Below are 27269 nucleotides of genomic sequence, written 5' to 3'. Positions count from 1 at the left end.
TTGTAGTGCGACCGAAAGGCACGAAAGGACCCCTGAGGGGGTCGAAAATTAGCATGCTTCTTCCCAGAAGCCCCCTTAGCCTTGGGGAAATGGGGCAAGAGAGTGCTCTTACCTCCGGTGATCCCCTTAAGCAACACATCCAAGGACTCCCCAAAAAGGCGAGACCCATCATAAGGCAGATTGGCTAAGGTCTTACGTGAAGATTGGTCCACCGACCAACATTTCAACCAAACCAGGCGGCGAGACAACACCGCCACGCTGTGCACACGTGCAGCCAACGGGACTAGGTCCAAGTCCGCATCACACAGATACACGACACCCTGGTGGATTTGATCCACCATATCCAGGGTCGCCGGCGAGGCCGAATCGGCCACTAGGACGCGCCTAAGCATCTGCGTCCAACTTGCGACCGCCTGGGCCGCCATGAGAGAGGCAAACAGAGCCTTAAGCATAGAACCCGTAACAGAATAAGTATGACGGGCAAGAGACTCCAATCTCTTATCCGTGGCATCACGGAACACAGGGGAATCCTCTGCAGGAATCGCAGTGGATTTGTTTAAAACCGCAATTGCGTGATTCACTGGGGGTGGCACACACCACCTTTCATCAGTGGAAGGCGAGAAAGGGTAACGCAGCTTGAACCTACTTGGTACAGCAAAAGGTTTGCGTAGATTGCGCCATTGTTCCTTAACAGCGCGCTGAAAATCATCATTGCAGGGAAAAACCTGCGGTGTCCTGCGTTTTCTCTGCGTCCCATAAGCCGCCAAGGCAGCGGGGGGACACACTTCATCCTGAAAACGCAGCGTTTGTTTTATGGAAGCAATCAATTCATCCATGATTGCAAGCTCTTCAGGCGAGCCAGGGGGAGAATTATCAACCCCTTCAACTTCAGCCTCCACCTCGGACCCCACTAGATCCAGGGAGGAGCGGGACCCCGATAAGGAGGCCCCCGCCATAACAGCCCCATCACCTTCACCCTCAGAATCAGAGGAAAGAGAAACTCTGGGTCTTTTAGTAGATTGGAGCAGCCACCAGCATCTGTACCTGAGCAGCAAGGCCAGCCACAATAGTGGCCAAATCCCCCCCTGGGGGGGAAACAGCGGTCCCCTGGCTTTCCACCAAGGCGGTAGGAAATTTGCCCTCCTGAGAATCCATTGCCCCTATTACAAATGCCGGATAATAAAGGGTTAACTGCCCCTTTAACAAGCGCGGCGAGCGCAGCCCACCGCACCACACACAAGCACAATGAGACCCCCACAGGGACAATAAAACTGACACAGGCAATGGATAAGAAGGATATAACCTGAGGAGACCCTCGCCGCTGCTGCTGCCTCGATCGGTGTTCCTGGAGAAGAGGAAGTGATGCGGCCAGGGCGCTCTATGAAAGCCTATTGGAGGCTACAAGAAAATGGCCGCCATGCATGTAGAACATGCGGCCGGAGCGAGTGTAGGCAAAATGGCGCCGTTTGGCGCCGAAAACGCCGCTCCACAGTACAGTAATGCATACATGTCATCCATGTATAAAAAAAACATGTCAGATCGCCGCAGCGATCGCTGTATAGTGCCCAAACATGCCCAAAACATGCCCCACAGCACACAGCTTCTCACACTGACAAGGCTGACACACACAGTGTCACACAGCTCCCCCCCCCCCACCTTGCAGCCCACAGCATGCAGCCGAGTGATAGGGAGACAAACAGTGTGAACAGAGGCAGGTTACACAGTCCCAGACTGACACCCCCCCAGACAGACAGGTCCCCACATAGATACACTTACCTCACAATGGCGTGGGGGACCCGCACAGGCGAACAAGCCGCTGCACATGAGGCAGGGAGAGTCGCATACAAGACGCACAGAATGGGGGTTAAGAAACCGCACAGCGTCCAGTGAGGTAGCCACCTCACCAATCATCCCTGCACCGAACAGGGATGGGTCGTTCACTGTGCCAGGAGCGTTACCTGGCTGAACGCTCGATGGCAGGCTGGGAAGCCACTGACCCACGACCTGCGACCAGGGGGATCAGCCCGAGACCCAGCCCGCATGATCCTCTTGAAGAACTAACTAACGCTGACAAAAAGAACAGCTAAGTAAAGGTAGAGAGAAAACTCAAACAAAAAATCAAAAAAGAAGAAAGAGTCTGGGGCACAAAGCCCCAGCACAGAGAGAGCCAGCCACTCCTGACAAGCTAGACATTGAAACTGAGATATGGTTGCAGGAAGTAGGAGGGTATTGACTGAGGGGACCACCCCTTGAGGGTGGGATATGTTAAAAGCTTTAATGTTAACATATTCTGTTGCCTAGCTACTCCTTCGGAGCAAAGTCTAATACCCCCATATGTGACGAATATGAAGAGGCGGCGACTGTCGGAGGACGTAAGAGAAATAGGGTTTCCATCCGTCCAGATTTCACGGACAGGATCGGATACGGATGGCAGCAGGTGTCAGCGGAGGTGTGTCTGCTGACACCCGCTGCCCCATAGAGCTGCATGGAGGATCCGATCAGATCCACCTAAAAAACTGACAGGCGGATCTGATCGGATCGCCCGTGTGAAAGAGCCCTAACATACCTACAGTGTTGCAGATGAACCATCACCATTTGCTGATCAACTATTTCCTCTGTGTGAGTTACTACATTGTTTTTATGTAATAAATAACCTTTTACTCTACACTGAGGTGGCGCTGCCTTTCTTCTCCTACCCCTTACAGATTTAAGTATTATCTTGGGGAGATGCAGACTAGAATACTGCAATCACTGCAGTATTGATGTAATTTAGTTATCTTGTAAACCTGGCCTGTTGGTTGGTCCCAGGGACCGGAGTGGAGAACCACTGGCCTAGGCCATCTTTATGTAGAGCAACAATCTTTTTTTTCAGATCCTCAGAGAGTTCTTTGCCATGAGGTGCCATGTAGAACTTTCAGTGACCAGTATGAGAAAATTAAAGCGATAACACCAAATTTAACACACCGGCTCCCCATTCACACCTGAGACCTTGTAACTAACGAGTCACATGACACTGGGGAGGGAAAATGGCTAATTGGGCCCAATTTGGACATTTTCACTTAGGGGTGTACTCACTTTTGTTACCAGTGGTTTAGACATTAAAGGCTGTGTGAGTTATTTTGAGGGAACAGCAAATTTACACTGTTATACAAGCTGTACACTCATTACTTTACATTGTAGCAAAGTGTCATTTCTTCAGTATTGTCACATGAAAAGATAGAATAAAATATTTACAAAAAATGTGAGGGGTGTACTCACTATTGTGATACTGTGTATTTATTTATTTTTTACGCGAATCTGCACAGCGTGGCTGCCCTGTAGCAGTAAATCTACTATAGGGCGGTTGCCAAGTGGTTAAACAAACCAGTCATTTGTTTTTTAAAGAAAATTTGTCATATTTATGAGGGGCTGGCATCCTTTTGAAAACACTAGTTCCTGGCAGCCATGCTTATATAATGTCAGTACTTTTAGAGTCTTCTGCATTCTTGTTTGAGGTCACTGACAAATTACTGAAAGTGGCCCAGTATTGCAGTCAGGCAACTAGCAGTGATCAGCAATAGTCAGAAGTGAATTAGTAATGGTTAGCAATCACAGCATTTATGTTCTTCTCATGACCGGTTTATTTACCTGTACCATTATTCTTCAGTTGTTTACTAGTTACCAGTAGATGTGATAAAACAAAATGAATCACTTCAAAATGGACTACTAAAAACGGACCTTGCAAAAAAAGCACTGAAAAAATATATATTGGAAAATATGCCCCTGTTATACATTGTACTTCAACACTCACGAATGGAACATAAAGAACCAAATAGGTGTCCTGTGGTGACAGGGAACACACTGATAGGAAAAGAGTACAAGAGTAAGAAAGTGAGAGAGAGAAAAAAGTAAAAAGGTATGATCCCTCACCAGTGTGCTGCTGCTTTTTCATCGTCAAGGTGACCACATTGTATTGCATTACTGTAATGCAGCAAGTTAGGCTGCCAATCAGGATATGCTATATGTGCAAATCTCAGAAACTGACACGTAGAAATACAAATCATTTGGCAGATCAAATAGCTCCAAAAAAATTATTTTAACTGTCTAGTTAGCCAATTGCCTGCGGGTCAGCTTTCAGCCTTGGCATTAATACAAGTCCCAATGACCTGCGTTCTTGCAGCATTGTCCTATGGAAGAGCATCCCACTACCAAAACCTGCCATGTGCAGATATCCTGCCCATCTGACAATGTTACCCAAAGATATAGGGATTACATTTACCAAAGGAATAGAGCATGTTCACTTAGTTTAGTGAATAAATTGAAGTTGTGTTCACTTCAATCACCTAATCATGTACAAACAAAAATTCCGTTCTTGAAATTGCCCTTGCACATGATTATCTAAAACTAACAAAGCTTTACTTTTACTAAACTAAGTTTAGATTCACTGTAGTAAGTGTATTTTTTTTTTTAAGGGATTAACCCTATAGTGATTTAAAATGCAGGTCTGGCATTCATTGTTTTTACTGACTGACAATGTTCACCCCCTCCCCCCCCCCCCCCCCCAGTACTAAGGCTGTCCATAGAGGCTTCGAATCATGGCCAGTTCAGCAGGAACCATGTATGGGCAGGCTGAATGTACCAAGTTGATTAACTTGGGTACAACCAGCCTGCCCGATCTTACACGCGATTATCACTAGTGGCTGGTATAGCTGCTTGCAGTAGTAATTGTCTTCTCTCCAGCAGGGATGGCTTCACCCGTACCCATGCTGGGAGAATACAATGATGCGGCAAGAGGAATTCCCTGGTCAACACTATGTAGATGGAGGGATCCGAGCAAATTTCGTTCCTGCAACCCATGGTTGCAGGAAATAAATTTGCACCGTGTATGGCCTGCTTAAGGATGTGGCATTGGGCATGGTAAGATAATGTCCTCAGGTACAACTATGGCTTTCATTGTCAGCCCAGTCTACTATTTGGTAGAGCAGTTGGGGACTTCTAGTTCTGTCAAGGAATCATGAGAGTTTCAAAATTATGCATTATAGTATTCACCGTTTTGGACTTTTCCTCATTTTTGCAGCCTTAAAAACTAATAAAGTCTTACCCTGCTAAAAGTTATAATGGAGTTAATATATTTGGGTATTTTAGGTTGCTAAACTAAACAAAAATATTCAGAAAGTCAATATGGAGAAAAACGTGCATCAATGATAATCATTTACACGTTTACATGAGCACTGAAAAGTGTTGATTACATAAGAATTCATCCCATTGCTCCAAAACCTCTATTCAGGCTTTGGCGCTACCAATCACCTTCAAAAGGTCACTATTCAATGAATGGAGACCACGTGTGTGCAATAAAAGTGTTACACAAACTAAAAAAATACAACTTTTTCTTGAAGGGCCCCCCAAGATTGTTAGAGAACATATCTAAACAAACAGCACATGAAGACCAAGGACCTAACAGAACAGATCTAGATTAAAGTTTGAGAAGCATCAGCCAGTGTTGGGTTTGAAAGAAATTGAAAAGTTTGAATATCCTTAAAAAGCACCTTTAAATTCACAAAAAAAAAAAAAAAAAAAAAAGATAAAAGAAAGAAAATAGCTATTCCATATAGGCAGCAGAATCACAGCTGTCTATAAAGAGTGGACCAAAATCCTTCCTGAGATGTGTGCAAATCTGGTAACTACAAGAAACGTCTTACCTCTGTGCTTGCCAACAAGGGTTTCTCCATCAAGCACTAAGTCAGGTTTTTCGTGGGGATCAAATACTTATTTTACTTACTGAACTTGTAACGTAAGTTATAACATTTGTATCGTGTTTTTTCTGGATTTTTTGATATTCTGTCTCTATCATTTAAAATACACCTATTATAAAAAAAAAAGACCCTTCATTTCTTTGTAAGTGGGCAAACTTACAAAATCTGCGGGAATCAAAATTATTTTTCCCCACTGTACGCGTGTTATGAATAAGGTCAGGAAAACTGAACTAATATCATACAGTGCCACTATTTGTATTCCCCTTCCACTCTGTCTGCTAAAACTTTACTGCTGTTGGTTGCGCTTACCTTGTTGAAGTACATATCCATCATGAACTGGAATGGCTGTAGTATGCGTGGACCCACTATCCAAAATCAGACCTGTAGATCGACCGTTAGCAAATCTAATTCCAGGAGTCAAGGAATTATTTGTTGCAGGCAGTACAGATAAACTTAAAAACACATGTAATTCCAATCATTAAAATCCCATATACAGCAGGTAAAATAAGTATTGAACAAGTCACAATATTTCTGGGTAAATATATTTCCATAGGTACTATTGACATTAAATTTTCACCACGTCGATAACAACCCATGCAATCCATACGTACAAAGAAACCAAAACAAGTTCAGAAATGAAATTATGTGTAATAAAATTGAATGACACAGGGCAAAAGTATTGACAAAAGATAAACAAAACTAGGCGCACATCCAACCTAGTGTATTATAGTTTTTATTAAAGGAAAATGAATCAATATGAAATGCACTCACATGGTATAGCAAGTACTGGGCATATGTAGGTTCCTCTCCTCTGTATGGCCTCTTCAGATCCCGCACTGTACCCACTCAGTGTCCCCTGGAAAGTGAAGCTACGCGATCCACTGCACCTCCGGTTCATGAAGAGGGAGGCTACGCCTCAGAAACATGTTGTCATAGCAACCAGTGCTGGGCCAGTTTCCATCCTCCACTACCATCTGCCGGATTTGTTCCGTCCCCATAGTTATCGGCTTCTGCCTGGATCCCTGTGCGCACTTGCTGGATTCACGGTGGGGACAGCGGAGTCGGGCGCAGGCGCACTAGACAGAGACGCCGGAGGTGCAGCGGATCGCTTGTCCTGAGGGGAACTTCACTTTCCAGGGAACACTGAGTGGGTACAGTGCGGGATCTGATGAGGCCATACAGAGGAGAGGAACCTACATATGCCCAGTACTTGCTGTACCATGTGAGTGCATTTCATATTGATTCATTTTCCTTTAATAAAAACTATAGTACACTAGGTTGGATGTGCGCCTGGTTTTGTTTCTCTTGCACAGTGTTGTCTTCCGCCACCCAGTGGAGTTGACTGGAGCAGCAGCCACCTAGCTTTAATAGACTATGTTTTGGAAGGAAGACACAAGCTACGTTTGGACTGGTATGATTAGCGCACAGATGGTGAATATCACAATGTGTGTATAAAGTTGTGTCAAAGGTATTGACATGCTAACTGAAATGTATTTAATACTTCGTAGAAAATCCTTTGTTAGTAATGACAGCTTTAAAGGACACCTCCTGTATGGAGAAACTAGTCATATGCATTGCTCAGGTGTTATTTTTGCCCATTCTTCCACACAGTCTTCAAATATTGAAGCTTCTGTGGGTCTCCTCTTTGAACTCTGATCTTTAGTTTTTTCCATAGATTTTCTATTGGATTCAAGTCAGGTGATTAGCTGGGCAATTCTAGCAGCTTTATTTTATTTCTTTGAAACCAATTTAGCGTTTCCTTGGCTTTGTTTTTGGGATCATGGTCTGGCTGAAATGTCCACCCTCGTTCATCTTCGACATCCTGGTAGATGGCAGCAGATTTTTATCAAGAATGTCTTGGTACATTTTTCCATTCATCCTTCCTTTAATGAAATGAAGTATGCCAGTACTGTATGCTAAAAAACAGCCCCACACCATGAGGTTCCCTCCTCCAAACTTCACTGTTGGTATGGTGTTTTGGTGTGATGTGCAGTGCCATTTGACCTCCAAACATGGTGTGTATTATGGCATCCAAAGAGTTCAATTTTGGTCTAAATTAGTCAGACTATATTCTCCCAGTATTTCACAGGCTTGTCTAAATGTTGTGCCGCAAACTTTAAACAAGCTTCAACATACTTTTTCCTTACAGAGTCTTGCATGGTGAGCATGCATACAGGCCATAGCGGTTGAGTGCTTTACTTATGGTTTTCTTTGAAACAAATATACATGCCAGTTCCAGGTTTTTCTGAAGCTCTCCATATGGAGTCCTTGGCTCTTAAACAACTCTTCCGAGAATTCTTTTCACTCCTTGGTCAGAAATCACGGCCGGTTTACGGTGAAATGAGGTTCTTTACGGATTATGGCCCCAAGTGCTCACTGGAACATTCAGACGTTCAGAAATCCTTCTGTAACCAATGGCATCAGTGTGTTTTGAAACAATAAGGTTGCAAAAGTCTCGAGAGAGCTTTTTGCCTTTACCCATCAGGAGATGTTTCCTGTGTGACACCTTGGTAATGAGACACCTTTTTATAGGCCATCAGTTGAGACTGAACATGCTAATATTAATTTGCACTGACAAAGGGCAGGTTTGCTTTCTAATTACTCATAGATTTCAGCTGGTGTCCTGGCTTTCCATGCCATTTTGCACCTTAATTTCTTCATATGGTCAATACTTTTTCCGTGTCATCCCAGTTTATTATACAGAACTTTTTTCTGAACTTGTTTTGGTTTCTTTTTACTGATTGCATGGGTTGTTACCCACATGCGGTAAACACTTTATGTCAATAGCACCTTTAGAAATCTATCAACCTAGAAAAATGGTGTCGCGTTCAATACATTTTTTACTCGCTGTATATATCTAGTGATCCTATCATTAAGGCTCCTGTTCAGGCACTTATCGCTATAGGGTGGCATACTGTCCAAATCTCCCAACTGTTCTCTCCTTTTGTCACCCTGTCACACCCTCTCCCAGTGGAGACTACAAGCTGCCATGCCAACACACATTGCACAGGTACTGTATGTTTCATGGTTGACCCAGGTCATTTCAGTTGCTGGTCTTGCTTGGCCATTGCATGTCTCTTCTGCAATAAAGAGTCTATTTCCCCATATTTAGGGTTTAACCTGTAACATACTCCTAGTGACCCACCAACAGCGATCCCCGCTTTGTGACAGCAGGTGCAGGGGGGTGCTCTCCCCACACCTGCTGTCACAATTTGAAAACATGGCGGCCGTGCAAAGCTCTGCCCACATAGGTTGGTCATTCATTCACTCACATTTTCCTGTGAATTAGACTACAAATACCGTTGGCCTCTGTGGCCAACGGCTTGTAGTTCTCAATGAACTATGAGGGCGCTGCACAGTCCATTGATTCTTTCTGCCATTCAGTAACTTCCTGCCCATATCCAAGGTACAGGCAGACAGCTTACTGAGTATCTGCAGGATCTTGGTATTGCATCCGCGATCATATGATCGCAGGTGTAATGCTTTAAAGATTGCAATGTAAAAAAAAAAAAAAATAATAAATAATAAAAGCACATTGTTTTACCTGCAAAAAGATGTGCATTTGTTATTTTTTGTTTACAAAATGTGAACTTATCCATTAGCCCTGGGTTACATACAAAGATCAACGCAATATGGACCTCCGATTTCACTGCGGCTTGTAATTTAATTTAAAATAAGTCAATGCAAGTCACAATGAAATTGCAAAAAAAAAAAAAAAAAAAGTAGTGCAGGTACCTTTTTCAGAGCCGCAACAATTTTACAATGGTCAGCAATAGGGTGCAACTTTGTACTGTCAAACCACATGACAAATTGCACTGGTGTGTACAAGGGCTTAAAGCAGATTTAAACCCTTCTATAGTTCAAGCTAAGGAAAAGTTAACTTAGTCCTGGTTCACACCAGTGCAGCTTTAAAATTGCGCTACTTCAGTGTGATATCAAAGCCGCAGATCAGTGCGATTTGCACTTCATAATTTCACTGTGGCTTGCGACTTTAACAAAAGTCTATGAAGTCACAAAGAAATCAGGAAAAAGTAGTGCAGGAACCTTTTTCAAAGTCGCTGCGACATGTGGCAATTTTAAATGGTTCCATTGCCAGCAATGGAGTGCGACTTGTCATGCGATTTAGAACTTTCAAATTGCATGACAAATCACACTGGTGTCAACGAGGGCTTAGGGTCTGTTTGATCTGTAGCTGCCATGGTGCTGCACGTGATCAGCCAGGACACCAGTCATTTGATAGCTTGACAGTGCAGTTGAACGCTTATCTAAATACACTGGTAACTAACAGTTATAAATTATGGCATTGCATTGAATGTATGTAACCAATTTAGGGAACCGTTAAATCAGTAGGTTTATTTCCACTTTAAAACCCTTATCCCAAGGGGGGAAAAGTGCTTCTGTAACTGCCTAAAACAGGTTAACTGAAGTTAGACTTTATGTAAAGTGCATCTAAATCTACTAGTCCATCTACCACTACCCGCTCCAGATAGTGCTGCTGTCCAAGGGGTCCGTTTATGAAACCGAGATGAGCGGCGATCCTGAGGATTGCAGTTTATCTAGGATCATTATTGGTTTATGAACAGAGATGATCGGGGGAGAACACATTCTCTGCTGATCATCTCCACACGAAGAATCTGTCATTGACTGACACCGAAATGGTCAGTTTACGAAGCTGCGATCTCCGCACTTCACTGGCGATCTGTGCCAGAATTCACTCCCAGATTCACCAGCCCAGAGATGAAGAATTGGGGAGAGAATACAGAATCTGGGGAGAACTCAGGGGGAAGAAAGAAAGATTATTGACTTCCTTCTTCCTCCATCAGACCCCCCCCCCCCAAGACAGTAAACATGTCCCCCTGCTATATATATTTATGTGTGTGCGTGTAGGGGGACTAATTATTTTATTACCATGAGGTGGGGGGTCTCCTCTAAAAATGCCCGGGTACTCAGCAGTGGTAATTTACTCGTACTGTAATCCCGCAATGTCTCACGAGAGAGCAAAGAAGTGGAAGCTGATTGGTTTCTATGCAGAGCTTCACCAGACTTTGCACTCTCCAGCTTTATTACATCAACCGCAAAGTGTCTTACTTGCTAGATCAGGTGAAAAAGGGAAAAAGATAACTAATCCAGCCACCACATGTAAAGATTTAGAAGTTTCAATAGATTCAATTTTGTTTTTGGGTTTAGAAATGCTTCAACCCTTTTGCTGCCAGGCTCTGTGCTCCACTTTTTAACTCAGGTGGCCAGGCCATTTTTGCAATTTCTCTAGTGCCTATTTATTTCTCCCTTACAGCTTTCAGAGTTTGTGAAAGATCCACTGAACAGTACATTCTGAACGCATAGGACCAGTAGAATAAAAGGAAGGAGCTACTGTTTTTTTTTTCTTTTTTTTTTTTTTTTTTTAAGGCCCTGTAATGTTTGCGTGAATGTTTCACATGCATCAAAACAATATTTTTGCTAAAAATACACTAAAATCATAAGTGGATACATACATGCCAAAATTGCTGCTAAATTTCTGTGACAAAGTTGTGTAATATCCAACTTATAACCAGTTCTATAGTAAGTTACAAGCCATCAGCAAAACAGAAAAATCTGTTGCCAATTGCAAGGCAGTGATTCAGCTTTGTCAGTTTGTCAGAAATGCTGGCAGGATCTCCTGATAAGAAACTTTGTAACTGATTCATAAAAAAAAAAAAAAAAAACTTACCTGTCCAGGGTTCCCGTGATGTCAGCACCTGAAGCTCATTTTTGGATGGGGGCTCGGGTGCTGCCACCACCATTCAAGGTGAGAGTAAAGAGGTTGAACCTCGAGGAACGATGCCCTGGCGCTAGCTCCCGGAAGTGGGGGGAAGGGTACAGGTCAACAAACAGGTACCTGTTCTCCCCTCCCCCCTGAAAGGTGCCAAATGTGGCACCGGAGGGGGGGAGGAAGCATATAAGCAGAAGTTCCACTTTTGGGTGAAGCCCAGCTTTAAGTTAATGGTTTCTCAAAACAGGTACATTCAAGGCAGGTCATGAATAGTGACTGCCACAAGTGCTCATACTCTCAAGCAAACTGTCAAAACCGTTGTCCGAACCAATGACATGCAGAACTATGATAACTGTTGATTAAACACAGGCTAAAATGGCAGCATCCTTGGCTGTACAGGGCAGGAGGGTTTAGCTCTGCTCTAAGAAAACGATGTACTGTAAAGCATGATGCCAAACAAATTTGAAATATGTTTTAGAAAATATGTTCCTACCTTAACTACTTGCCAACCAGCCACCGTAGTTATACTGCAACAGGGCAGCTCTGTTACATGAAACAATGTACATGTACATCGCTTAGTGTAGCAGCTAGTGTGGACGTGTGCACATGCCAATTGGCTAGAGGAAGAGCTAATCAGCGGGTCCGGCAGACGCAATGTCTGCCGAACACCTGCAATCGCTCCCCGTGGAGTCAGTGAGGAACATAGGGATCCTATGTTCATCCTATTCAGGAACACAGTTCTCGGTTCTTCCAGTGAGTCCATACCCCACACAGTTAGAGAGCACCCCCTAGGGACACATTTAACCCTTTGTTTGCCCCTGGTGTTAACCCCTTCCCTGCATTAGTACAGTAGCAGTGCATATTTTTAGCACCGGTTACAGTAGTTAGAATTAGAATGTATATAAATAGGGTTTAGGTTTGCATATACTTAAAAGGATTATTTTAAACAACAGAGCTGCTCTATTTACACAACTGCCAACAAGTGCAAAGGGGGGAGTGGCAGCAGGAAAGGTGGACGCCCCATGTCCAAAACTGGTAATAGCCTAAAGTTAATACAAGGCTAAGGGCTTGTTCACACTTTGATTACATTTCTAACTCCTAAAAAAATACTCCTATAGTGTTAATGCTCTTTAGCATAGGTGTTAGCCTCACGTTTTACAAGCATTATTGACACTTTAAAAATGTTGCACAAACAACCTATGCACGGTTTTGGCATGTTTGATGCATGTAAAAACTGCTCCATATGCTTTTTTTTTTTTTGGTCAAGTGACATTACAGGAAAAACAATTTGAGGTATGGCTTGTCATGGCGAATGTTTCCTGTGCATACTCCATTAGCAGGGAAGGCAGCAGCATGGATTCCTTTACAATGCGTTATCGCATGTTTGGCCTGCTGAAGATGATGCTGATGTATGAGCGATTGTCTTCTTGGAGATATTTAAAAGAGGGGACTTTCATGCCCTGTATTATGATTTACGCATATACCCTCAGAAGTTGATGTCAGCAATCTTCAAGCAGCACAAAACAGGAAGTGCATAGAAAGAAGTGACTGGAGGACACTCTATGCTCTCCTCTAGCATTACAGGGAATTGTGGGCATTATATAACTGCTGCATGATATTTCTTAAACTAATTTAAAACACGCCTCAACCACATTGCAAACGCCTGCCAGTGCGTTTGTAGAGCGTTACCATAGACTTGAATGGGAGGCATTAAAAGGCTTCAAACTCCTCCAGACTCAACACGAGGCTTAAGTTTTGAAGCGACGCAAAGCTAACGCTTCATGTTTTCATAATGTGAACAGCACTGTGTGCTGTCCATAGTATAATTTGCATAGGTGTTTGAGGAGTGTGAAAAACGCCTGCTTCCAATGCCAGTGTGAACTTAACCTAAAACAAACTGGATTTAAAAAAAAAAATAGAAAATCAGAACACTGTTCTTCAATAACATTCCTGAAATGCAGCAAACAAATGTTAGCTTTGAACACTGGAAAAAGGATACGCGGTGAGAACAGCAGTTTTGCACAGGAAGAATGCTGGAATATTGTAATGCTCAAACATCAGCTCTGTCAGCTTCTCTCGCTTTGCTCTTGTATTCCACTGAAACAAAATGAACATAGCTATTAAAAAAAATCTATTCTTTATCACATGAAGCATTGGAACTATGGATAAATTTACTTACAGCAGCCTCGGACATCAACACCGGATGTAAACTGGCTTCTGACTTGATGTGCGTTTTGTAAGTGTGGTCTAAAATAGCCTGAAAACTGTCCCAATCTTCAACTAGAAGAGAAATAACAATTGGTAAAACCAAATCACAAACTTTAGCTGCTTGTTTCCGCACAATCACAAACTAGTCTGTTTCAGTAAATTTGTAAAGAGTGTCATAGAGAACCTTAGGATTTTGTCAAACCTCTGCAGTTAAATTGTTGGTGCTTGCACCAGAATAATGTACCTGTCAGAAACAAGTACATGGAGCGGTTGGAGGCTGGCACTCGATGCAAGTATCCATACTGGACTCTTCTTCCCTGGCCAATATACCATTACATAAACAGGCATCTGGCTGAGGAGCTTTGTAGTGGGGTGGGCAAACCTTTGATAGGGAACTAAGACTAGTTCCCCATCAGGTCTGCCTTGATTTTGATTGACAACACACAGCAGTGGGCAAAGTCTATAGAAGTAGCTATGGAATCTGCCCATTACCCTGGGCTTTCAGAGGAAAGGCTGACTTGATAGGGAACTAGTCTCTCAGTTCCCATCAGACAGGTTTTGCAGCCATTGGGACCAATTCTTAGGCCACCTTCCCTGTGACTTGACCTCACCAGCATTCCCAGCCCCTTTGTTTACATTCATATTACAGACAGAGAAGCTCTAAACCAGGCATGTCCAACCTGCGGCCCAGAACCACAGGCAATGTGGCCCACTGCCCCCTGACAATTTTTTTTGCTGGGGAGGAAGGAAGTCGAGTCAGGGGCACGGCCACAGGGGTTTCAAACTAACTGTAGGCAAATATATACTATATAACTATAGTATATATTTTATATGCGGACCGAGAAAATGTCTCTACACTCAATGTGGCCCAGAGAAACCAAAAGGTTGGACACCCATGCTCTAAACCAATACCTTCTTTGCAAACACATTCCTCACTCTAAGCACTGGCATCTCTCTGTACACCAGCTCAGAGCTGGTCTTAATTACTGCAAGTTTCCTAATCTGTGAACTGGAAGTAAATATTTAGGAACCTGTTGCAGCCAACTTTAACCTTGTAATACTCTTGCTGTACACTACCCAATTTTCTTTGCAAAATAAAGAATGCATAAAAAAATCAGTTAGGCTTCTTTCACACGGCCGCTCCGTGTGAAAGGTCCGCTGCGGGACTTTTTTTTTTTTTTTTCCACGGAGCGGATGACATTTCTGTCATCCGCTCCGTGTGCCCGCATATCATCCCATCCGTTTGCGGATGATATGCGGACATAATGTAAGTATATGGCACTGCGGATGTCAGCGGATGTCAGCGGATGACACCGCTGACATCCGATTTTCCTTCATTTCCGTTTTTTACACGGAAGAAAAAATGGGGTTCTGTTCCATTTGAAAAAACGGAACAGAACTGAAAGGAGGAAAATCGGATGTCAGCGGATGGTATTCCGCTGACATCCGCAGTGCCATTCACTTACATTATGTCCGCAAACCATCCGCAAAAAAATAGGATGATTTGCGGACACACGGAGCGGCCGTGTGAAAGGACCCTTACAGTCAAAACAGGTTCTTAATGTAGCAGTAGTTCGGGTTACCTTAGTTTGCATCACACGTCAATGTAGATAACAAAACTGCCGCAAATTCTTGCCTGAATTAGGTCGTTTTAAAACTACTACCGCTAAAAAACTGTTGTAAATGCTTTATTGAATTCCTCAGACGTAACTTTTCTCTAAAAACCCTCTTGATTGCTTAAGCCCCCCGCCCCCACCCTCCAAAAAATGTTTTTATATTTTTTTTCATTTCTATATATTTTGTAGATAAAAGCATTTTCTAAAAGGAAATTCTGCAGAATTTATCTGGGTAGGATTTTGAGAATCACAGAGTGTTAAGCAGACACACAAGCATTCTCACAGGTTAGGCCATATTTGTCCGTGTGCCAGTCTTGCAGCCATAACATTTTGCAATCAAATATCTTCCAAACACCCAACCATTAATAATGACATACTGTACATGTACCAAAGTAGATGCAAGCTATAAGTAATCTAGCAATAACTTACTCATTCCATTTTTCAGAGGTGAAAAAGCCTCCATGTTTTCTCGTGGTACCCTGAGTGCATTTGTATCAATATAATAAGAAGGACCTCTTGCTTTATTTGGCTCTCCATCAGTTTCCATCTGTGTGCTTCCATCTTCTCTATCAAGTACCACACCAATCGTTGTAGGAAAATCTACCTGTAATGTTCATATTATGCTTTAGAACCAAGGGGAAACTTTATTTAAATAGTTATATATGCAGTTGAAAGACACAGAAGAATATATAGCTGCAGCACATATCTCCATGCATGCCACTCAATAAGGTTCTAAATTAAAAAAAACCTTATGAAATGTTTGAAATTTGAGATTTCAGATATACATGATGAAGAAATCTCATCACAATAACCCTTTATTCAACTTACCTTTGGACAATCCTCCCCTGCATACCCAGCACGTACCGAAAACGAGCCAATATCAAAGACCAAGGCTCCAACTTCATCTAGATTCAAGAGAGATGCATACAGTATTTTAAAATGCTTAAATGTCCCAACCGCAGTGAAAACTAAAATGTGTTGTACATTGAGGCAAGGGTCAGACCTTTTACAGGGATGCTACGTACTGTATCATATCTATGAAAGAGCAGCATTGGGGAGGTGTTTTATAGCCCACAGAGATATGGTATATTTAAAAAAATTTGGATTTATAAACAAAACAATAAACTTTCATACTCACCAGTGCGATACTGTAGTTGTCTTGAGCTGAATAAGACTGAGAAAGGATTGATCACATGACCGCTGATCGCTCAGTTCTCAGTTGTCTCAGAGCAGAGCGCAGTGACTGTCAGACACCACTTTCTGCTCGGCCCCTCCAGGACTAACAGGAGCGCTGGGCTGCAGAGGGGCAGATGTAGCTGGCTGCAACTCCCAGCCGTGCAGTGAGAGCCGGAGCCAGCTGTCGATCAGGCAGCTGGCTGGATCCTGACAATATGATTGGGATGCATCCAGAGACTGGAGTGGCTCTGACGCATCAGTTGACAGTAGGCTATAGCACATGGTCAGCTGATTCTGGGTCACAGAAGAGCAAAAGTAAGTGCACTCATATGACTCACAAGAGAAGTATTTATGTATTGTGTTAATCCATGTGTCAAAGTATGTTGCATGGCAATGCGATCCCACAGTATGCAGTAGCAGCCAAAGCCAAAAAGGTGTCATATGTGCTGCCTTACCCAATGCGCGTATACACTGCAATGGACCAAAAAAGCGTGAACTCAGACTTAAAGTCTTTGGCATTCCAGCAAGGTGGTGGTCTTCCTGTCATAGTTCCCGATTCTTCTACAAATTGCCCCCCCCCCCCCCACCCTATTCTTTATGACATAAAATAAAAAAGGGCAGGTGATGACCAAGATGGCTACACAGAACAGAAAATGCAACCATGGATGTCCCTGTTTTTTAAGAAACACAAACCCTTGGGTGGTTTACCTGCCCAAGTCAAAAGTCCCAGTTTTTGGAGAACAGACCCATTATTGTGCCAGATTTGTTGTTTGCCAAAATATAAAACACAGCTGACCTTGTAAGACATGCCAAACAAAAAGTTTTCATAATCCAATGTAGTATAAAAGTTGCCAGCAGGAATTATGCAGTCATAGTAGCCAAGCAACACACAACACCTGGACTAAGAAGCATCTCTGGAAGTGATTTAAAAATAATAAACTAAGTCCTGTGACTTTTGGCTAATTTGGCCTATGGTTTTCAGACACAAGTCTTGCTCCAGAATGCTCCTCTTTACCCCTTTTGAATAAAGCTACCTCTGTTCAGTTGCTGAACCCTTACAAAGGGGTTTTAGGGTGCAGCAATAGGTTTGCCCCCCTCGCCATTTTTCCTTTATTTCTTCACCATTCTATTCAGCCATCAGGAAAGGGAGTCCTGTGTAAGCTCAGAGTTGCCCCAGTCAGGGCTGAAGAAGGGAAGTGAGCCACACACAGTCATACTCTGAAGTACCAGGGATTTTCTTTGCAGTGGCTAGATGGTGACATAGGGGAGAGCTGGAAAGGCAAGTAAGTCCTGCTGGAGAAAGGAGCAATCTGATGCTTTGCACTGTGTGGTTAAATCGCAAGTTTTTTTAAAAAATAAAGAACTGCAGGTTTCCTTTTGTCAATAAATATTTCGTTTGGCTCAGACTGATTAAAATTATTACTTACAGTCGACAGGGGGGGTAGCACCAGTCCTCCTGTAGGGGGCATGATACACAGAAGGGTCCAGACAGGAAGGGGGGAACTGTGCAGCGGGGGTTAATTACAGTAAGGATGCCCTGCGAAGGCTGTTTTTTTCCCCCTCTTCCTGCCACCAGCTTTCAGCTGCTGGAGGGAGACACACACACATGGGGGATCATTCTTGCAACTGCCCACCTACTGTGTGCAGTGTACAGATAGCTCATATACAAAACGCATCAGCATTTGTATATAAATAGGGTTGGCATTCATATGTAAATTGCGTGGGCGTGTATATAAATTGGATCAGCATTTGAAAACCTGCCGGGATTCATATGCAAATCACACCCCCTCCTCTACATGTCTTAAAAGTGAGATGTCAGGGGTCTGTTTGACCCTTGATATTTCACCAAAGCACCACCCCCCACCCCTCCCCCCAACAGCATTAAAGGAAAAAAAAAAAAGTACAAAAAAAAAATAATAATTAAATGTATTAATTTAAAAAATACATGTAAAAAATAAAAAAAAATATTTTAAAGACTTAAAAAATAAAATTTAAAAACATTGTAAAAACAATTTTTTAAAATGAAGGACTCATTCACACAGGTTCTCTGGCCTATACAGTGTGAATGAGCAGTTTGTTTGTGCAGCTGCCTGTTACTCTATGTCTATGAGGATGTAGCCGCTGTATGAGCACAGCCACAGTTACTAATATGACCGGTGTACAGGTGCAAATGAGTGGCCCAAAATGCACATTATCTGTGTTTGGGGCTGTACATATGCATCTACACTTATGTCAAATTGGGACCTGTGGCTGTGTTCATACACTACTGCATCTCCATAGCGTAACATAGGCTCCCTGCACACAATAGTCACATTTAACCACTTGAGCCCCAGAGGATTTGGCTGCTCAAACACCAGGCCCTATTTTGTGATTCGGCACTGCGTGACTTTAACGGACAATTGCGCGGTTGTGCGATGCTGTACCCAAATTAAATTAACGTCCTTTTTTTTCCCCACAAACAGAGCTTTCTTTTGGTGGTATTTGATCACCTGTGTGATTTTTATTTTTGTTGCACTATAAACAAAAAAATAGCGACAATTTTGAAAAAATAAAATTTTTTTAACATTTTAGGCCAATTTGTTTTCTGCTACATAATTTTGGTAAAAAAAAAAAAAAAAAAATCGCAATAAGCGTATTTTGATTGGTTTGCACAAAAGTTATTGCGTTTACTAAGGGAAAGATTTATGTAATTTTTAAATTTTTATGGTTTTCTTTTTTTAACTAGTATTGGCGGCGATCTGCAAATTTTTTTGCAGGACTGCGACATTGCGGCAGACAGATCGGAACCCTAACTGACATTTTTGACACTTTTGGGAGTACCAGTGGCATTACTACAGTAATCAGTGCTAAAAATATGCACTGTTACTGTCAAAATGACACTGGCAGGGAAGGGGTTAACTTTACTGGTGATCAAGGGGTTAAGTATGTCCCTAGGGGCGTGATTCTAACTGTGGGCGGGCGTGGCTTGTGATGTAATCACAGAGACATACGATTCTACATAGCAGGATCGCATAGCCTCTGTGATTACTTTAGGGAGAATGACAGACAATGTGTTTACATCAGCCGTCTGTCTTTCTCCCTCTCCTGCAGGAGATCGCGAGTGGCCGGCGGCCATCGGAGCCGCAGGTCACACGCGCTGGCTCCACAGGGAACGAGCGGGGGCGGTAGCGCACCGCCGGCGACGCACGTGCGCTCGCCCCCTACAGGCACGTGGGCGAGTGACGTAGTACTACGTCGCTTTGCCTGTAAACGGCAGAGTGCCGCAGTAAATGTACAGGAGGCGGTCATTAGGTGGTTAAAAAAAAAAAAAAGATTCATACTGTACAGGCCACAAAAGCAGCAGGCTGCAGTGACCGATTTCCTCCGAGTTCAGTCTGAACCTAAACTCAGACCAAACCTGAGCTTGTTCATAATGGCTAGACAGATTTGGGGGCCTACTTTGTTGAACACCTTATGAGACCGTGAGTTGCCTGGCTGCTGACATATGGCTATATACTAAGAGGCCTGTGTATTTAGTAGAGTAAGGATCTCATCATCTGCTGGCCACAGTGCAGAGCCCGCAGTATACCATGGTGCGCTCTCTGCATAATGCTGTGGAGAGTATACCATAACTGGAGGAAGGTACAGTCACGTGACTGGGCAGTCCTAACTTATTCTAATAGAGCTTTTTGTGTAGCGTGCTGCAAGTCCTATATTCATCTGTACTTGATCCAGCAAGATATTTTTATTACAGGTACTTATATAGCGCCTTCAATTTATGCAGTGCTTTACATATACAGTACATTCACATTAGTCCCTGCCCTCAAGGAGCTTACAGCCTAAGATCCATTAGGCCGGCTATAGACTGAGCAAATTTCTTTCCTGCAACCAAAAGTAATTCACTTGATTCCCCAACAACACAAACAGTGCTGACAGGGGAACCCCTCCCATCAAGTCATTGTGGGGGGGGGGGGGGATGGTCTGTCCCCGCCAAAACAGTGATTATTACTAGCAGCTATACCAGCCACTAGCGATAATTGCATGTAAAATCCGTCAGGCTGGCTATACCTAAGTTGATCAATCAACTTGGGTCATTCAGCCTGCCCATACATGATTGGAATCGGATTTGAACCGTCTATGGCTGGTTTAACTTCAGTACCTATTGGGGCCATTTTTAGACAGAAACCATTTAACCTATCAGCATGTTTTTGGAGTGTGGGAGAAGTTTTTCCTCCCACACTCAGAAGACACAGGGAAAACATGCCAACACCAGGCAGTTAGTGCCGTGGTTGGGATTTGAACCATCAACCCTAGTGCAGCTAGGTGGAAGTGCTAACCCCTTAGCCACTGTGCTGCCCAAGATATGGAGATATCACCAGTGCTGCAGTCAGAATTTTCTGAGCTGTGCCCATGCATGTACTCTCCATTCATTCCTGCAGATAGTTCGTATTCAGAGCACAAACTCTCCATAGAAGGAATGAATGAAGGTACAGTACACAGGTCCAGCTCAGATGATTAAGGGCTCATGCACACCAAATGCTGTGGGTGGCTTTTCCAGCACAGTCCCACCACATGAAAAGGCAAAATGCCTGGTCTCATCTGCCAGGTCCACGCTACTACGCTGTAAAAAAGTACTGGGTGCACTACTTGTTTCTGCTGAAGTGCAATGAAAGGCACTCTGTAGCTAGCAGTTGCCTTTTATGAGATGTCTGTGTGACATCTAAATATAATTAATAAAAAAATAAAAATAAGGGAACAGTCCGATGAGCCAAGATTGGCACAATCAGGCTGGAGCACACCACACTCCAGCCACCGTGTTGTAACTAGGGTTGCCACCTCATCCCTTTAACCACCTCCTTCCCAAGCCTAATCTGACACTTCGCTCCTACATGTAAAAATCAACTTTTTGCTGGAAAATTACTTGGAACCCCCAAATAATATATTTTTTTAGCAGAGACCTTATAGAATAAAAAATGGTGTGTGTTGCAATCTTTTATGTCACACGATATTTGCGTAGCAGCTTTTCAAACGCAATATTTTTGGAAAAAAAAAAACACAATAATGAATAGATCTAAAACACAACAATAGAGTTAGCCCCATTTTTATGTATAATGTAAAAGATGATGTTATACCGAGTAAATAGATACCTAACATGTCATGCTTTAAAATTGCGTCTGCATGGAATGGCGGCAAACTAGGGTGCTTAAAATTCTCCATAGACGACGCTTTAAACGTTACCAGTTTAGTGTGGCACAGGCGGTCTGGTGCTAGAATTATTACTCTCGCTCTGACCTTCACAATAATACCTCACTTATTGCCTCAACTACTGCAATTCCCTTCTCATTGGCTTACCTCTACATATCCCCCCTTCAATCCATCATGAACACTGCTGCCAGACTCATCCACCTTACCAATCTCTCAATGTCCGCTACTCCTCTCTGTCTGTCCCTCCACGGGCTTCTGCTCACCCAACAAATTAAATTCAAAATACTAACATCTTACAAAGCCATCCACAATTTAGCCCCCACCTACATCACTAGCCTAGTCTCAAAATACCAACCTATTCACTCTCTTTGTTCCTCTCAAAACCTACTCACATGCTCACCTCCAGGACTTTTGCAGAGCCTCTCCAATCCTATGGAACTCTTTACCCCAATCTGTTTGATTATCTTCTACTCTATTAGCTTTTAGATGATCCCTGAAAACCCTTCTCTTCAGAGAAGTCTCACCTACCCACACCTAACAACTATACTTCCATTTTCTCCATCAGCCCATCCCCCACAGTTATTGCCTTCTGTTTCACTTGACCCTCCCTTCTAGATTGTAAGCTCTAACGAGCAGGGCCCTCTAATTGCATCGTAACTGTATTGTCTTCCCTCATATTGTAAAGTGCTGCACAAACTGTTGGCGCTATATAAATCCTATATAATAATAATAATAATAAAGTGTGGTGCGATGATCACTGTTTACATATGCATGCGGGAGTAATATATGCGTTTGTATTTGCATGCAAGCATGGTGCTACAGGGGCTCTCTAAATTTTTTTATTTATTTTATGCAAAAAAAAAAACAAAAACATTTTTTACACTTTTTTTTACATTTTTTTTGTACAAACTTAAACAACATCCCTTGAGATCGCATTGGCCGTGACAGCCTCTTTATGGAGAGATTTGGGGTCTATTAGACCCCAAATCTCTCCTCTGGCCCTCCATGCAGCTGATCAATCCGAGATCGGTCCGATCAGCTGCTTTTCTGGGCACTGCTGGCCAGGTAAACAAAGGGGCGGAACGGGAAGTGACAAATACTCGTTGCTCCCGGTTTCCAAAGAGAGGAAATATTAAATAATACAAAATACTAACATCTTACAAAGCCATCCACAGCTTAGCCCCCAACTATATCACTAGCCTAGTCTCAAAATACCAACCCCATCGATCTCTTCGTTCCTCTCAAAACCTCTTGCCCTCTAGCTCCCTTGTCACCTCCTCCCATGCTCGCCTCCAGGACTTTACCAGAGCCTCTCCAATCCTATGGAACTCCTTACCCTTATCTGTCCGATTATCTCCTACTCTATAAGCTTTTAGGCGATCTCTGAAAACCCTCCTCTTCAGAGAAGCCTATCCTACCCTCACCTAACAACTCAACCTTAATTTTATCCATCTACCCATCCCCCTTGGTTATTACCTTTTGTTTCACTTGACCCTCCCTTCTAGATTGTAAGCTCTAATGACCAGGGCCCTCTGATTCCTCCTGTATTAAATTATACTGTAACTGTACTGTCTTCCTACACACAGTAAAGCGCTGCGCAAACTGTTGGCGCTATATAAATCCTGTATAATAATAAAGAGGGGAACGATGTCAGTTCCTCGCTCTGAGTCCCAGTTAGATGTTGCCGCAACGCTCCCGACCTCCACGATGGGACCAGAGAGACGGCGACGGGAGGGGAGTGGGACCCCCTTTTCGCCACCCGCAGAAGTGATCACTTCTGCCTGAAAGGGGATCACCGGCTGCAAACAATGATACCGGGACAGGCATCATCCCGGTATAACCACTGAAACCCAAGGACGTACGGGTATGTCCTTGGGTGGGAAGTGGTTAAACGAGGACAATTATTAATTGCACAGGTTCTGATGCTGATATAATGCACAAGAGGCACGGAGTTTATTTACCACCTTAATCAGCCACAGAATCTGTGTGAATATTGTGTGTCCTGGTTTACAGGGATGATAACGCAGCGGCTGGTGTGAACATACCTTCAGACAAGAGGTGCTGCAGCCTCCTCTTTAGTGATATGTGAATAGATGAGTGGCAGGGAAGTAAAAGACTTGTGTGGGCACACCTAGGGGCTAAGAAGGGTCAGCATGGCAGCCAGGCAACTAGCATTAGCAGAAGGAGGAGCTAGCTGGGACATCCCCTAGGAAAGGTCTCCATTCCACCCCCTGTGACTGACCAGGAAGGCAGAAGAGCTGACAATCACTCTATCCTGTACCTAGACCAAGGCTGATGTTGGGGGCTCTGCTCCATTGCAGCCCTCATGTGTATAAAAGAGAAGAAGGACCGGCACGGAGCTTATGTGTGCTCTTTCTCACCTCCACCGTACACTCCTCCGCTCATCTCCAGCTTGTACACCGATACCGGCCACTACCGGGACCCTACACACCAACCACACAAGCCGGGAACTGCACGCTAAGCGCCAACAATGGGCTGAAGGACCTGCGGTGACATCACAGTCATGTGACCGGCTTCGGGACCTCTACGTGAGCGATGCCGTGCTCGCTGCGTGCGTTCTGTATGGTTGTCCTCAGTGTGGGCGGAGTAAATACTGACATAGTGCTGAATGGAGAGTCGGTGTTTGTAGTTCACTCTATGTATTATAGCGCTATAGGACCTGGATGACATGCAACATCTGCCATGGAAGAACGTTTATTCCGTCTCAGGGATATGCCCAAACTGTGGCGCTCCAGCTGTTGCAAAACTACAAGTCCCATCATGCCGCTGTCTCTGGGTGTCATGTTTGTGGCAGTCAGAGTCTTGCTATGCATCGTGGGACTTGTAGTTCTGCAACAGCTGGAGGGCCACAGTTTGCACATCCCTGTTCTAATAAACGCCTGTCTATGTATGTGCTCCCATTCCGTCTAATCAGACTCTACAACGCATTGGATGGCACCATTGCAGTGCAAAGACTTGAATTGAGGCTAACTTAATAATTGTGCGCAAAAAAATGTAATGAAAGGCTCATTCACCCTTGGTGGTTCCTGAACACGCAACCAAGCTTACAAAATACGCACGTTTTCATGTGCAGTTCAAACACGTGACGCGCTTGGGGTGCCATTAATTGGCACACCCTAATTTGGGCTTAGCAACCTATCAACCACAATCTACCTGTCGATCGTGGTCAGATAACCGGTAGACAGCGATCCTTCCTTGCCAACCCCATAATCTGGAAATGAGGGGCAGCGGAGGGGGTGGCATTTGGAAGCATTCTGTATTTTCCTCTGGCAGCAGCTGAAAGTAGACTTCTCCTCCTCTCCCTCCTGCCAGCATTCAGCTACTATAGGAGGAAAATACAGAGGATTAGTACCAGTATATGCTGCCCCCACTGCCCTTCTTGTCTCTGTTCCTCTTCTTCCTGTTGCCCAGGCCCCCTGTGTGCTCCCACCCCCCTATTCCTGCAGTGCTGCTGGCTTCCCCTCTTTTCCTCTCCCACTGGCAGCTGTGGAGGATCGTTTTAGGATGGAGAGCGGGGAAGGGTCTGGAAAATATGTCATTTACCAGCCCCTTCCTTTTCTGAAGGAACAGTGAGTTATTGGCACTGTCTACTGACAATGTCTATGTTTTGATATATTTATACATACATGTAGCACCCTCCTAGGTAGGTGCTAGAGAGTGAGTATAGTTTTTGGCTCTGTCTGCCTATCAGAGGAGCAGCAGGCAAATTCTATATTGCTTTCTGCCTAACAAAGAGCAGGATCTGTGAGTTAGGTCTGCTCATGTTGCTCAGTGTGTGATTCATCTGGTCTAGGGAATGTTTCACACTGGTCCAATAGGGAGGCATATTGGACAGTGGAGGAAACCTGACCAATGGGTACACAGGTTTTGATAAAGCCTCAGTGATTGGCAGAGACTGCTGTCTCGGTGCGTGTGGGGTGTGGTATAAAAGCCAGGAGGACATGTGCTCGGGGTCTTTGGCTGGTGAGCAGAGTCCCGCAAATAGGGTGGCGGCTGCCTCCTCCTCTGTAGCAGTTGGTGTGTGGTCGCAGGCGGTCGACCTGGTGGACCAGAAGGAAGGAGCTGAACCCAGAAGTCCAGGAGAGCTGACTGGAGGGGTTGAGACACTGGAGACCCTGGAAAAACAGTATCGTGAGTACAAGGGAGTACAGGGGATCGTGTCTAAGGGCCTGACCTGAGGGGGGGCCACCCTGGAGTAGTATAGTCAGAGGACGGGTGTCAGCTGGTGGAGTGAAAGGGGGTGCTAGGCGAGTACCCTGAAGAAAGTTACTCAATCAAGTCATCTAATCAAAGACTTAATCCTAATGTTCATCTAGTGGCAAGGTGAATCAGCAGCCTGGCTGCATCTACAGACAGGAGTCCTCATCTTTTGTGAATAGTTAAATTCTGGAGTTTCCCACTCTTCCCTTCTCCTAGCCCAATTAAAAATAAAAACACAAAAACAACTACAATCCCTAGACTGTTTATTGACTGAGCCAGGAAGAAAATAGGTAAATTGTGCATTCTGCAGTTGCTAACGGTAACCCAGGGGGATCCCGAGGTACACATTTCAGCAGTCCTCAAGGGGGCAGTGCTACATACAGTATATAAATATATACATATACACACGCATGTGTGTTAGAGCTTTGAGGTGCACACTCTAATTCCATGTGCATGTAGATAGGTGCTTACAAGGTGAATTTTCTGCAATAGCAAGTGAGTTTAGGATGCCCAGGTTAGGTAAGAGTTAAGTGTTTGCCACCAGTTTCCCAGGCTTTTTGGGTCCTGCCTTCCTTCCCAGTGGATATATATACAGGGGAAATGCTGGGCTACAGGCAGGGGAGGACTGGGCCAGGGAGCAGGGGGGCAATTGCCCCCCGGGCCGCTCTGATGTCCCCTAAAAAGGCTGCACCACTTCTGCCACAGACATGCCTAAAAGATTCCTGGTAAAGATAAGTAAAAAGTCCCTGCTGCTGATCCAATGAGTGCGGGTTGAAGACAAGGACAGAGCGCAGGCCTACAACCCCCCTTTCCCAGCATGGATGGTGTAAACTGTGTCTGAGCAGAATCCGGTTTAATGCCCCACTGGAGACTCTCCTCCCCTGACCAGCCCAAACCAAGCCAACAGCCCCCTGCTGGCCAGGTCAGGAACCCAGATTTAGCTGGTGAGTAGAGAGTACCTGGAGTGGAGCTTCAGCCTGGAATGAGGGTCAGGAGGAGGACAGAAATAGGGAGAGTGAGAGTGGGCTCGAGTCGCTGCACCATGGGCCTCTGGTTTGTACTTTCCCCTGGGCCAAAAGTTGCCAGGCCGCCCCTGGCTACAGGGGCTTTTTGGAGCAGGACTGAATGGAAGCCAGAAGGTCCCAGCAAGCCAGAAGAATGTAGCCTTCACCTACATCCACAAGGACATTATCAGTCATGGACACTACCTATATGGAATCTCACCTTTTCAGGTACACCTGGTGAGTCATAAAGTAGTTATCTACAAAATGGACTGAGATGCACTTAAATGCTGTACTGTTCCTGAAGTGTTTTAAGTAAAGTTCTTGGACTGTTTTTGAGCTTGGTCTGAAGTTATTCAAGGGGTACATGGTGGAACATTGC

General features: G+C 44.1%; 1 protein-coding gene across 1 annotated transcript in view; it reads right to left on the bottom strand.

The window, feature by feature from the left end:
• The window catches only part of LOC309549039 (actin-like protein 6A), a 57170-nt gene extending 32972 nt beyond the window's left edge, over nt 1-24198 (bottom strand). The window contains exons 1-6 of the mRNA XM_082248998.1: nt 24047-24198; nt 16134-16210; nt 15735-15909; nt 13661-13761; nt 13481-13578; nt 6042-6136 (exon numbers count right to left, since the gene is read on the bottom strand). Of these exons, the coding sequence (XP_082105124.1) occupies nt 6042-6136; nt 13481-13578; nt 13661-13761; nt 15735-15909; nt 16134-16210; nt 24047-24071 (571 nt within the window). The 5' untranslated portion in view covers nt 24072-24198. The remainder of the gene's footprint in view (nt 1-6041; nt 6137-13480; nt 13579-13660; nt 13762-15734; nt 15910-16133; nt 16211-24046) is intronic.
• Between the last annotated feature and the right edge of the window lie 3071 nt (nt 24199-27269).

The sequence above is a fragment of the Pelophylax lessonae genome (genome assembly GCF_965119305.1).
Source record: "Pelophylax lessonae genome assembly, chromosome: 3".
Lineage (NCBI taxonomy): Eukaryota > Metazoa > Chordata > Amphibia > Anura > Ranidae > Pelophylax > Pelophylax lessonae.
This window is presented reverse-complemented; position numbering and strand designations above follow the sequence as displayed.